The sequence below is a fragment of the Natator depressus genome, chromosome 4 (genome assembly GCF_965152275.1).
Source record: "Natator depressus isolate rNatDep1 chromosome 4, rNatDep2.hap1, whole genome shotgun sequence".
Taxonomy (NCBI): Eukaryota; Metazoa; Chordata; order Testudines; family Cheloniidae; genus Natator; species Natator depressus.
Genome location: NC_134237.1, coordinates 92,857,864 through 92,871,181, shown reverse-complemented (window position 1 = coordinate 92,871,181; position 13,318 = coordinate 92,857,864). Strand labels below are relative to the sequence as shown.

Genomic DNA, 13,318 nt, shown 5'->3' with positions numbered 1-13,318 from the left:
GTGTGTCAAATCACTTTGCAGCAGTACAGCAAAAAGGACATGTTGATGAGCATTTGCAGTGCCAATAATCCCTGCCTCCTCACAGTTTCCTGCCCAGTTTCCCAACCAGAGAACCCAAGGGATGGTCAACTTTTCTGAGGTCAGCCTGGCTTCAACTGCATTGCAAACAATGGAAAAGAATTAATGGCTATCTTTCCAAGGAGTAGTCTTTTGTGTCCACTGTCAAAGACTATACATGTTTGGCAGCCATTCTGACTAAGTACAGCCTGTGGTTTCACTCCCATGGGGGACAATAGGAGATTGCAGGTATCTTTGCTAGTGGCTGTCTCACTTCCACGTACAATTATTAAGTGAGGTAAGCTGGTCAATTTCTCATTGAGGTAAAACGGATAATATTATAGTACGACAAATTAATTGAAACTTTCAGATCTACTATTTGTATTTAAACACCGAACAAAACAGGGAAAACAAAGAAAAATACTTTGCGCTTCATGAAACCCCAATAGTGGATGATAAAGCCATACTCAAAACAATACAAAAAACAGGATATATAGAAAAAAGCCATATGCCAATATAAATCCACCCATTGACACAAATACACCAACAATTCCCCTAGTAAATCAACCCTACCCAACCAGAGTCACCAAAGTTACACTCAGGCACCCTTAACTCTTCCATCTCTGGAATGACATTAAAAATGTGTCTCTCTCCTGGATAAGAAACAATACAAAGTTGTATACATACCAGAGATAAATATATCCACACTAATATTGACATGTAGTCAAAAGAGCCTCAGTGACAAAAAAAGAATTACTAATAGCATTTCATAGCTCACAATTCAAATATTACAAACAAAAAATATTTGTTATAACTGGTTACAGTTGCTAAGAGGAAATAAAACCAGATCCCTAAAAGAGCAGCAATAAATATTAACTTCACAGGATTACAGGAAGGAATATCAGCATCAAACAAAGAATGGAGAATTCTGACGGAAACTCAGCAAGATCCTCCATCACTGGAAATCAGTAGTCCAGGCTTTGCAGAATGGGGCTCCACCATGTATGTTTCCTCTACTGGCAAGGTACTTTTAAGCACCATTGGGAAAGGAAAGGAAGCAGAGAGTGGGTCTGTTCAGTCCCCTTCTGCCTTCGCTGTCTCTGTCCCCCTTCAGACCCTAAGCAAGGAATCTCATTCTCTGAGAGGATTGTGAAGGGAAAAGGAGGCTAGGCAGACAACCTCCATTCTTCTCTTCCCCGCAGTGATTAAGAGGACTTCTCTAGAAGTTTATTGCTTATTGCACATAGTTTCCAGGCATCAGGCCACACATCAGAAATTTCTATTTTTAGAATCCACCTATTAGGGAGGTAGCAATAGTTACAAAATCAACAGCAATACTGTTGTGTCAGGTGGGAGCTCTCCCATTGTACACCGTGGCAATGCAGAATAAATACTTTATGAAAACATGCTGATATGTATTAAATGCTTGTTCAAGCATTTATTTCCCTTCTTAGATTTCTACTATCTGGCTCAAAGAACTTTGCTGATTACTTTTGATTCCTTCCCCAAAAGAGAGAAGGGGACACCACACCTTAAACTTAGAAGTAATACATACAAACTGTACTACTATTCAGGTAATTCAGATAAATCAATTTCATTATACACAGGTGTCTATGAAGTAATTGCTTCTCAAAGATAAGATGACAAGAACTCCTCTATAAATATATACAGCAGCCAACAATGTTCTGTTTAATTCATAATGTTTGGAGAAGACTAATTTTCTTGAAGCCACATTGGCTTCTTCAGAATTCTAATTCAAGATTTGTTGGTGACCTTTTCTAGTCTTGTTTTAAATGTCATTAGTTTACATCCGATAAACTGCTACTGGTTGCCAATTCCTCTAAAATGTTCAGCTGCACACTTTGCATCCCAAACCCTATTCAAATTTGCAAAATCACCAAACAGCTGTTAATGAAGATTTCTGGACTTTTATTTATCTATTCAATAAATTGAATGATGTCCAAGTGATCACATTTGTATAACCTGGACTGAATGAAGAAAAAAATAAAGAGAATTTATATTGCAATGCCAGACTTCCAACGTGGAAATCTGTGGCATTCTGTTCTTCAGTCAACAGACAACAGATTTTGAATTATTAGGATTAATGAAAATGTAAAAACCTTCTGCATTATAAGGTCTCCCTTAGGGCAAAGCACTGTATAAAGATAATTTACCTATTTCTCACTGTTAGACCTACTATGACTGAAAAAATCAGTAATGCTGAGGAATCAGGCCTAACTAGTGTAAAAGGAAGCACATATATTTCATGTACTATACAAAGATGGAAGAAAATTCACATCTGTACATTAGCAAGCACATAGAATGCAGGTTGCTCTAAACAGTATATTAAGGGTCTGATTTTCCATTCCATTACCCAAGTTTTAATTTAAGAGAAGAAACACTGGTGTAACACTGGTGTGAGAGTCATGAGTGGATGGGCCCTCTGGTAAGTAACACAGACAACACCTCTTTTGAGGAAAGCAGTCTCCTGCCTTCAATCATGCAACAGTCTGAACAATGCTACCAACTCAACAGGCCTCATAAACATTGCCCAATGACTAATCACTCTTTCATAAGAGAGAAGGTTGATAAGGAGATGAACAGTCTCCAACTACACCTGACCTCAGACAATAATATCCTAACCCTTTCCCAGTCATGTTGCAGATATGGCACCAAATCAGTGGCAAGAAATGCTTCTTTTCTTTTATGTCAGACAGTAAGATGGCCACAAACAGTGATAGACAAAACCTTAATTTTGGCATTTTCTAATTTTACTGTTTAAAATATGGTTCTAGTCTATAAAAATGACATTGTGGGATTTCATGTTTAATGTTTCAATGATTTTATGTCAAATATACTTAGTTTATAAGTATGAAGATGTCTTTTCTAACTGTCAGCCCTGCAAACCAAATCTGTGATCCGAAAACCAAGCTGGTTTTTTCCTTTCTTGTGCCTCACAACCAGTAATAAAGGTTTTCCAGGCCAAATACTTCCCTCATTTATACTTGTGCAGCAGCCCCATCTCCTATCCATTCCTGCACTTGGGCAGTGATTCTTTTAAAGAAGTGTATCTGCAATAGGGATATTATATGATTGCAATGGGAGTGGAATGTGGTTTACACTACTGCATATAGGACAGGAGACGGTTTAGGAGAAAATCTTGCTATTAAAAAGTATTCCACCTTGTAAACATTCTGAGAAGCTCTGTATTAGTCTGAACCCTATCTATATCTTAGCACTACATGCATGAACTAACAGATGTAGCTCCAAATCAGAAATCAAATAAAAATAAAAATTAGTAGTGATGCATAGAAATGAGCATCAAATGGTCCTTGGCCCCAAAAGACAGACTGGATGGTCTTTCTTCCCTCTCCTATTCAGTGTACAGGAGACGGACTCACAAGGTCCTAGAATTCAATATCAACTCATTTCAGTTTAATTTCTAGTACAAATATGAATACTCGAGAGTGCCCTCAATACACTGGACATGTGCATAACTGCTACAGTAAATAAAGCTAGCTGAAGTGCAAAAACATTATATGCAACTTCCTTTTGATGCTCCTCACTTTGCCTTTTTGAAGGTGATTGGAATAGTGCTAGAGGAGCTCGCAGGAGCATTACCACCCCCAAATTTGCCTTAGCCTTCCCGTAGCCACTCCTCCCAGAGCAATGGGTACAGCACTGGATTAGCCACTGGGCCCAGGCCCAGGGGCCTTGGCCAACTGGGAGGCCACTGGCTTCTGTTGCCCACCGGGTGGGGCGGTGGGAGCCCCTGTGTCCCCCAATCCTATAGCCGACAGAAGCTGCGGGATGGGGGAAGACCCCTGCAGCATCCACTCCACCTGTCCCCAGCAGAAGCCATGGGATGAGGGAAGTCCCCCAGCAACCCCCAGTCCTGCCTCCAGCAGAGAAAGCCCGCTGTACTCCGACCCCGTTCCTGGCAGAAGCTCCGGGGTGGCAGGGGAAGCCCCTGTGCCTTACCCAGCTCTCTGGCAGAAGCGCCAGGCAGGCGGGGAGGGAGGAGCCCCAGAGCCCTGACCCTGGTCCCCTGCAGAACCGTGGCGGGTGGCAGTAGAAGCCCCAGCACCCGGACCCCCCACTGCGTCCCTGGGACTAGAGGATCTCTGACTCCCCACTATGGCCCCATGGCCATGGTGTAGGGACAAAGCTTCTCTAGTCTTGGGGCTCGGGGGGCAGAAAGGAGCAAACAGGTTGTAGGGTGGGCAGAATTGGAGGCCCCTGGGTGGAACAGGGGCAGGGTCCTTGGGAAGGGGCAGAAAGGGGTGGGGCTGTGGGCAGCGCCACAGGCAGAAGGGGCAGAACAGGGGAGGGCACCGCAGACAGAAGGGGTGGGGAGGGGCCCCTCACTTGCTCTGGCCCAGGGCCCCAGGAAACCTTAATCTGCCTCTGAACCATGCCACCCTTACTTCTGTTCTGTTGCTGATGCTGGCACTGCCTTCAGAGCTGGGCGCCCAGCCAGCAGCTGCTGCTCTCCAGCCACTCGGCTGCGAAGGCAGAGCGAACAGAACAGCAGCTGCTGCCTTCAAAGCTCAGTGGCCGGAGAGCAGTGGCTGCTGGCCAGGCATCCAGCTCTGACGGCAGTGCTGCCGCTATCAGCGGCGCAGAAGTAAGGGTGGCAATGCCATGCTAGGCTAGTAGAAAATATTATTATAAAGATACTCGATTATATCTATGGAATAGCAAAGAAGAAATATTCTTACAGAAACATAAAATACCTTGGCTAACATTTTCAAATGTAGGCATCTAACTCCATATTAGACAAATAAGTGATCTCATTTTCAAAGGGTAATAATATTTTCCCTTTTATTCATAAGCAGAGTTTACTTCTAAATCAATAGATCACACTAGCAGGACATAAATGGAACTCTGAACGCTAAGGTACTTAAGAAACTATCTGAAGCAATCTCAGAAACATTAGTGATTGATCAATTTAGAGAACTCACGGAGGATGGGTGAGGTCTCAAAGGACTGAAAAATGGAAAACACAGTGCCTGTCTTTAAAATGGGAAAAAAAGAGGACTCAAGGAATTATAGATCAGTCAGTCTAACTTTGATACATGGAAAGATAGTGAAACCAAATATTTTAAAAATCCATTTGTAAACACCTAGACAGGGTAATAAGGAATAGCCAACATGAACTTGTCATAAACAAATCATGCCAAACCAGCCTAATTCCTTTCTTTGACCAGATTAATGACCTTGTGGATGGGAGGGAGGGGGGAATTGTAGGAATTGTCATACATCTTGATTTTAGTAAGGCTTTTGTCACAGCCTCGTGACTAGATAAAATTACTCTAAGGTGGGTGCACAACTGCTTGAAGAATTATACTAAAAGAGTAGTTATCAATGGTTCGCTATCAAACTGGTAGGACACATCTAACAAGGTCTCACAGGGGTCTGTCCTTAGTCTGGTGCTATTTAATGTTTTCATTAATGACTTGGATAATGAAGTGGAGAATATGCTTACAAATTTGTGTATGGAACCAAGGTAGCACTTTGGAGGACAGGATTAGAGTTGAAAATGATGTTGACAAATTGGAGAATTGGAATGAAATCAGCAAGATGAAATTCAACAAAGATGGAAAGTACTTCACTTAGAAAGGAACTACAAAATGGGGAATAACTGGCTAGGCAATAGTACTTCTGAAAAAGATCTGGGAGTTACAGTGGATCACAAATTGAATATTAATCAACAAGGGGATGCAGTTGCAAAAACAGCTAATATTCTGAGGCGTATTAACTGGAGTGTCATATGTAATACACAGGAAGTAATGGTCTTTACTTGGCACTGGTGAGGCCTCAGCTGGAGTACAATGACCAATTCTGGGTGCCACACTTAAGGAACAATGTGGAGAGTCCAGAGAACAGCAACAAAAATGATAAAAGGGTTAGAAAACCTGACCTATGAGGAAAGATTTAAAAAAACTGAGTATGTTTAGTTTTGAGAGGGAAAAAGACTGAGGGGGGACCTAACAACAGTCTTCAAATCTGTTAAAGGTGGTTATGAAGAGGACAGTAATCAGTTGTTCTCCACGTCCATTGAAGGTAGGACAAGTAGTAATGGGCTTAATCTGCAGTAAGAAAGATTTAGGTTAGATATTAGGAAAACCTTTCTAGCTATAAGAATAGATAAGTACTGGAATAGGCTTCCAAGGGAAATAATGGAATACTCATCACTGGAAGTTTTTTAAGAACAGGTTAGACAAACATCATTCTGGGATGGAGTAGGTATGCTCGGTCTTGTCTCAGCACAGGGGGCTGGACTAGATGACCTCAAGATCCCTTCCAGCCCCACATTTCTATGACTCTAAGACATGTAGTCTCTCTGCGCCTTAGTTCCCTATCTGTAAAATGGAGATAATAGTCCTCCTCTACCTTATCGGGGTGCAGATAAATACGTTCGAAATTGTGAGGCACTTAGATACTTCAGTAACAGAGGGCATGTAAGTGTATTAGATAGACAGAACTCCTTGATCTCAGCTGCTGAACTCATTCACTACCTCCCTCCTTGCATCACATTCTGGTTTGGCTGAAGGAGAAGGATTTGGCCTAGAAGCACATGTTCACTAGAAAAAGAACTGTAGTTTGCACACTGCAATATTTTGAAATGAAGTGGGACTTCCATTCTGCTTAGTTTATAAATAGAGCTAGAAGTATATATACACCAACACCACACTAACACTCGTTGAGAGTATAGATGAAATCTTTCAGAACCAAACCTCAATATAAATACAATATTTAACTTGAAAACATTCAAGATTAGAATCTTATTACTTTATATGCAAACTGAACCCTTAAAAAAAAAAAGTCAAGGAAATATCTGTATGCCACTTTCATATGCTAATTCTCCTGAAAGGGCTGTCAGGAGACCTGTAGCCTGCACCTGAAGGGTCTATGGACTACAAACAACAGCACTTTGTCACTTTCTATAATGAACTTGAATCAGAAAGGATCTTTGTAACAAGTTCCTCTGACTCCTGAGCACCCCTCATAGCCAGAGGTCAATCTGTGGAACCCCACCTCTGCTCCCTCCTTTTCAGGGCCCCTTACACAGACTTCTTCTGTGGTCAAAAGAACCCTCCTTGGGCTGTGGGTTTATGCACAGAAAGTAAACTCAGAATAAAACAAAGTCCAACAAACATGTTTTCTCAGGGTCTCCCCAGCCTCAGCAGGCCACCCCCAGCCCTTCCTAGCTAGAGTCTTAGTCCCAAATCCCAAGACTCTGCTTGCTCCTGAAAGTCTCTGCTCTCCCTAAGCACACACACATGCTTGCCACTTCTGAGTGCTTTTAATAGGGGAATCATCTGATTCCACTCTTTCAGTCAGCAGGGTTGGCTAGCCCCAGGCCCTCCAGCCCATACAGGGCAAGCCACCCTATAAAAAGAACTAAATGGGCTTCAGCTGGTTTCAGAAATGCTTACTGACCGCTGCAGAAGTTGCCTAATGCACATGCCATGTGTTCCTCAGAATACTCACCAAAGACTGTTCTTGCAGGTACAGATTCTCTGTTCAGCCAGAACGACACTTGGGAGAGAATGACTGTCATGATGCAGGGGAGGTAAGTCTGAATCACAAAATAACCAATTTTTCTCTTTAAGTGAAAATGAGCGGTCATTACTGTATATTCACCTAGTATGTGAAAGAGAAAAACAAAAAATCCTATAAAATGAACTATTAGCCTCTATAGACAATTCATTTTCCTGGCAATTAAAGGTAGCATGGTAAATCTATGTGAAAGAAATGTGCTGTAGATGCAGTCTACACAACTATTTAGGCAGAAAAATCCTACTGAATGTAAATGAACTTTTTGACTTTGACTCTGTGGGCTGTATCCTACTGTCACTGAATTCAAGGAAAGTGTTGTCATGGGGTTCAATGAGAGCAAACTTGGATCCAATATTTGTCCTGCACAATATATTCTAGAAGTGAATTTTTATACTGTATTTACAAAGAAAAAACTGTGTGCCATGACAAAGACCTTTGGCGATCTTGCACATTCATACACATGGGCAGATACTGGTGGACATGCAAAGCCCCACTGAAGTCAATAGGGCTCTATGCAGATGCAAGGGTCAACTACATGTATGAGCCTGTGGGACATACCAATAGGCAATGCTAATAATCCAGTGTCCAGGAGGAAAAAAAAATCAAATCATACCATGAAGGTAGTAGACTGAAAATGACACTTCCCATCTTTCACCTTAACCAAGGTTTGAGTTATAAAGATTCATACAAACCCTTGATATTAGGTTTCACGGGAGCCCTATGGAAACCGCGATAGGGAGCGGTTTACCTCCACTGCCAGTTGTAATTTCATTAAGCTTCAAGGAATTAGCAAATTGTTTTTACAGGCTGCTCATAACATACAATATTACTGAAATGGAGGAATCTTATTACTGCCAATACTGGTTTTGGCAGTCTAATGACATAATACCACCCGCATCTTATGCTTATTATTATAAAGCAACTATCCTTTTCTTCCAATGCATTTTACTAACCTGTACTCGATTTAACTGTCTCCTTTCCAACTGTTTGGCCTAGCAAATCATACTGATTCAATCTAGAGCCATCCGGTGCAACCTGTACGGAATCAGATGCATTGTAAGTCCAAATGTAGGTCACTTCTGAAGTTGTGTATGCATCTATGGGAAATATTAAGAAAATATTTTGTCAGCATTTTAGAACAAAAAGTGTCCATGATTTGCAACTTCAGGGCATAAATAATTAGGAGAACTACTTAATTATTTTCCTAAAACTGCCATCATAGTCTAAGACTGATAGGGAAAAATAATATTTAAATTGCTTGAGAATATATAAGTATGCTGGCCTCACAGTATACATGCAGCGCAGGACTATATATTGTTAATTTTCATTGATATAACCAACTGAACATTATTGCTGTTAAGTTACATGCAAAATCTATTTATAAACTGTAAAAATATTCATTGGAGATCATTTATTAAATGTGCCCTAAAACCTGAATTGGAGTGGGTGCCTGTGTCAATGATTTGTTATGTGTAGGACAGATTAACTTTCTGGAAATTTGTTTCTGCTTATCTATGGAGTCTGAAATGAGCTACAAGCTTTTCCTGCTTGTTTGACGTTCATATCTAAATATGGTGGGTCTGCCTAACACTGCAACAAGAGTCACTGCGCCCTGCTGTTTCTGGGCCTGGTTTTTCTCCCTTAAATTTCACTCCATAACCGGGCCCCTCTGAAAGGAGTGGGACATGCAGACTGTTGGGGCTGCTCACACAGTCCACTTCAGAGGATAGCAAAAGGGAAAATACCCACTTTGCCAAGGAGCACTATGACGGGGCCCACTCTTACTCCTGTACAGAGGAGACTAGCAAGCTATTCTGAGCTCATTCAGCACTAATGAGGCACACTTGTAAGACTTACTCTGCCTGGAGCATGGAAGCTTAAAAATGGACCACCACCATAGGAAGGGGTTGTGAACAGGAAGAAGATTGCTACATCTCAAAGACTGCTGACCACAGAGACAGAATAACCAAGAGGGAGACAGTCTCAGGCCTCACTGCCCTTAAAACCACCTGGACAAGTTCAAAAGTAGGGTACCCTAAGAGAAGAAGCTGTATGTAGACCCTAATTAAAGACACAATACCAGCTGATAAGCCAAGCCCCAAAGGGGTGACCCCAAAAGACTGCCTAAGAGACAGTCCACCTTTGCCTTTCTTTTCTTTTACTCTGATTCCCCTCTCGCTCAAGGGAAAGAGAGAGAAAAGGACCTTTCTTTCGTTTGTTTGATTTTATTTGGAGAACCCCTCATGAGCTGCAAACGGGGAAGGACATTATTAACAACTTAAATTGGGGTCTGCTGGGGGCTCAGGGGAGCCCCAACCCTCCCACAGGAACTTTATTGCAAAATAATAGCACTGCCAACATAAACTAAAAATAAAAGGAACTAAAACTGCCAGCATTAATGCATCTTCAACGACTGGGAGACAGGAAAAGATGAGTATGTTCAGCAATTCTAGCTTCCCTTAAAGGTGGATGCGGTCATACAGTGTGAATGTGTTATTCTATGTGTTGTTAGGACCCTGGCTTAACACTTGCTGCATGGGATGCTTGGGGCTGTTTATTATACAAGAAGTTGGTGAGTGTTTCAAGCCTGGGGTGCAGCATTGAGCAAGACATGAAGAGCAGAGTGGGAGAAAGTACAAAGGAAACAGTAGGAGGGAGATTTGTGCAGAACAAAGGCCATGAGACGGGAAAGATATTTCCATTGCAATAACAGAAGCTGTACACAACACTTAGCAAGTGATTCAGAAAAATTGTCCATGTAATCCAAATAAAACCACCAAGGGGAATAAAATTCAAGAAATAATATAATCCTGTCCCTTACATTTATTTTGTCAAAGAAAGGAACACACTTTTCCAGTTTGATATCCCCAATCGGCAAATGGGGCGTGAAGAGAGGAGGCTAAAGCATTGATGGAAGAAATCATGTTCAGAGTCTGATAGTGATAAGTAAATTTAAATCCTATGCTGTGGCTATAGTGCAGGTGGAGAAAGAAATACAACATATCACCTAGCTGAGTTTCAGTCATTTTCATTTGAGAAAGCTCTAGAGGTCATGGAGGAGCTAATGGCTAATAAAATCTAGCAGAGACCAAAATTGCAGAGACTGTTAACACTTCCCTGAAGGATAGTGTGTTGCCAGCTTCCTACATATATGCAGCTGGAAGTCTCTTGCCTGACAAATCACCATTACAGTCTTGTCCCTAACCTTCCCATTTAGGGTTAGGTTATTGAGAAACAAGAAGTAAGGCAATTCTGGTATCATCTGTTATCCTATGATTTCTCTGATTCTTTCACTTTGGTTTTTGTTCTGGGTATGGCAGAGAGATTGCAACAGTCTTGCTGGTTGATGATCCTCCTAGTGATAGACAGAGGATGCATGTTTACACTGCAATAAAAGACCCGCAGCACAGCTGCAGCTAGCCCAGGTCAGCTAACTTGGGCTCACAGGGCTTGGGCTGAGGGACTATAAAATTGTAGAGTAGCCATTTGGGCTTACGCTGGAGACGAGACTCCGAGACCCTGCAAGAGGGACGGATACCAGAGCCCAGTTCCAGCCTAAGCCAAATTCTACACTACAATTTTATAGTCCGGCAGCCCAAGTCAGCTGACCCATGCCAGTCACTGGTCTTCTATTGTAGTGTAGACATACCCTAAGTCTCCATTCTGATTTTTTTAGGCTCGTCGGTACCCTTTGATAATAATGCTGATCATGATAAGAACCCAAGAACCCTAGTTGGCATAGCCAGACTCTCTTGAGCTTTCCTCATACAGAAATTCCAGACAGTAATGTTCGACATTGAGTTCAATGGAGCTATGCTGATTTACACCAACTGAAGATTTGTCCTCATATGTGTAAACCACAGGCCCTCAAGCACTCAGCTTTGTTTTTATAATTATTCAGTAGTTTTTTCTTTGTTTTCTCTCCCTCATTAAAAACGGAAATATACATGGCACTCTAGAAATGATTTTAATGTAGAGAAATTAAACAATGAAAAAAGTAAGAGTAAGAACAGAGAGAGAGACGGAAAGTGGGCATACGCAAAGACGTGTGAGAACTTCAGCAGTTCTGTAGCACTGGGAGCTGCCATCTGCAGGAAAAGAGAGTCAGCTTTTCAAAAGAGAAAATATTGTGAACAGGTTTCAATTCTTTCTCTTCCTACAGAACCTGAAGCTTGGGAGGATGCCAAATAAACAAAATAAGCACTACCACTGTCAGACACAGAACAATTCAATTACCAAAAAGCAGAAGAAACTCACTCAGTCTAACATATTCAGTTCCAGACAGACACGTTTCAAACCGCTGTGTACAAATGAAGTACAGCTATACAGTGATAGCCTTGTCCAAGTATATATTTCAGTGGGTTTGTTTCATGTTTTGGGATTACCTCTAGTTTTATACTTTCCCTTTGGAATTCAGCCTTTCATAATACTTTGTCTTCAGACCAGTTCACTGCTATATAAAACTTGTTATTTTACTACTACACCTGGCAAATATGCATTTATTTGTACCCCAGATCCTGGGCGCTCTCTCTGCACACAGACAGCACTGGCTGCAAGACCCATATGCTATTATTTCTTAGTTGATTTTATGTAAGACTTCTGGGGTTATGTTGTTATGTTACGTAGTTTGGGTAACACATAGCTAAATTAGAATATAAAGCAAAAGATTACTTCCACAAGAAAGAAATTTGATATGTATTCAAAGTAGGCTTGTAAGAGTCGACCCTACTCAGTCCTCACCAGGCACAATAAAAACTCCCTGTATCTCTCCAACCGGGGATTCTCCCGCATGGAGATGATCCCAGAGGGCATGGACATAGTGCAGCCTATTCCTATGTCTTTTCCCCATACACACCTGGGGAAGGGGACACATCAGAGGCATGTACAGGGCTTTGACACTGCCTAGCTTATGAACCAAATTACCCCTTTAGTTACCACCTGGTGGAATGTGGGGGTTGCTTTGTACTCTATTAGGCCAGTGTGAAATCAGCCAGAGAATCAAACAGCAGTAACCAACCCCTTGAAATTCACCTTCTGTTTTGTGCCCAGCTGTGAATCTGCTGCTATCTCTTAAAGGAAAATAAATGCAAGAAACCAAGGAGAGAGATACAATATTTAAAAAGCCCCAGCTACTATAAAATATGGGCCTGATTCTGATCTTACTTATAGCAGGAGTAATGCCACTGAAGTTCATAAAGTTATGCTGGTATAAAAGTGGTGTGAGATCAGGATCAGACCCTACATATTAAACTACAAAATGTATACTGTAACTTTAATCTCAATAAGTCATTTGCTGCAGCCTTCACTGACTAAGAATGAAACAACACATACCATTAAGAGAGAAAATGCACTGCATTCTAAAGTATGCCAGTTAGAATCTTTAGAAACTTCACAGATATATTTTTGAATATGTATCTTTGTTTAGAAGGCTTTAGTTTACTTTGTATAAATACAATATTTTTATATCATACACATAGGTCTTGATTCACCACTGTGTGACTGAAAATAACAGAGTTACACTAACATAAAACTGGAACAGTGCAGTGGTAAATTAGCCCTATAATATTTTTAGTTAAAGCAGAGTCCAGGAATTATTCAAATGCCTTACTGGATAGATCACTGAAAAAGATCTCAGCATGTCAAAATACATGATACAGTATAACCTTCTGTGCCTACATAAACCTGGGCAATGACA

At 41.3% G+C, this 13,318-nt stretch overlaps 1 protein-coding gene across 8 annotated transcripts in view; it reads right to left on the bottom strand.

The window, feature by feature from the left end:
- Positions 1–13,318, bottom strand: part of GABRA2 (gamma-aminobutyric acid type A receptor subunit alpha2) — a 349,612-nt gene that overhangs the window by 12,112 nt on the left and 324,182 nt on the right. For all 8 annotated transcript variants that reach the window (XM_074951469.1, XM_074951470.1, XM_074951467.1 and 5 more), the window contains 2 exons: positions 8,577–8,720; positions 7,555–7,707 (listed from right to left, as the gene is read on the bottom strand). In XM_074951469.1, coding sequence (XP_074807570.1) covers positions 7,555–7,707; positions 8,577–8,720 — 297 coding nt within the window. The remainder of the gene's footprint in view (positions 1–7,554; positions 7,708–8,576; positions 8,721–13,318) is intronic.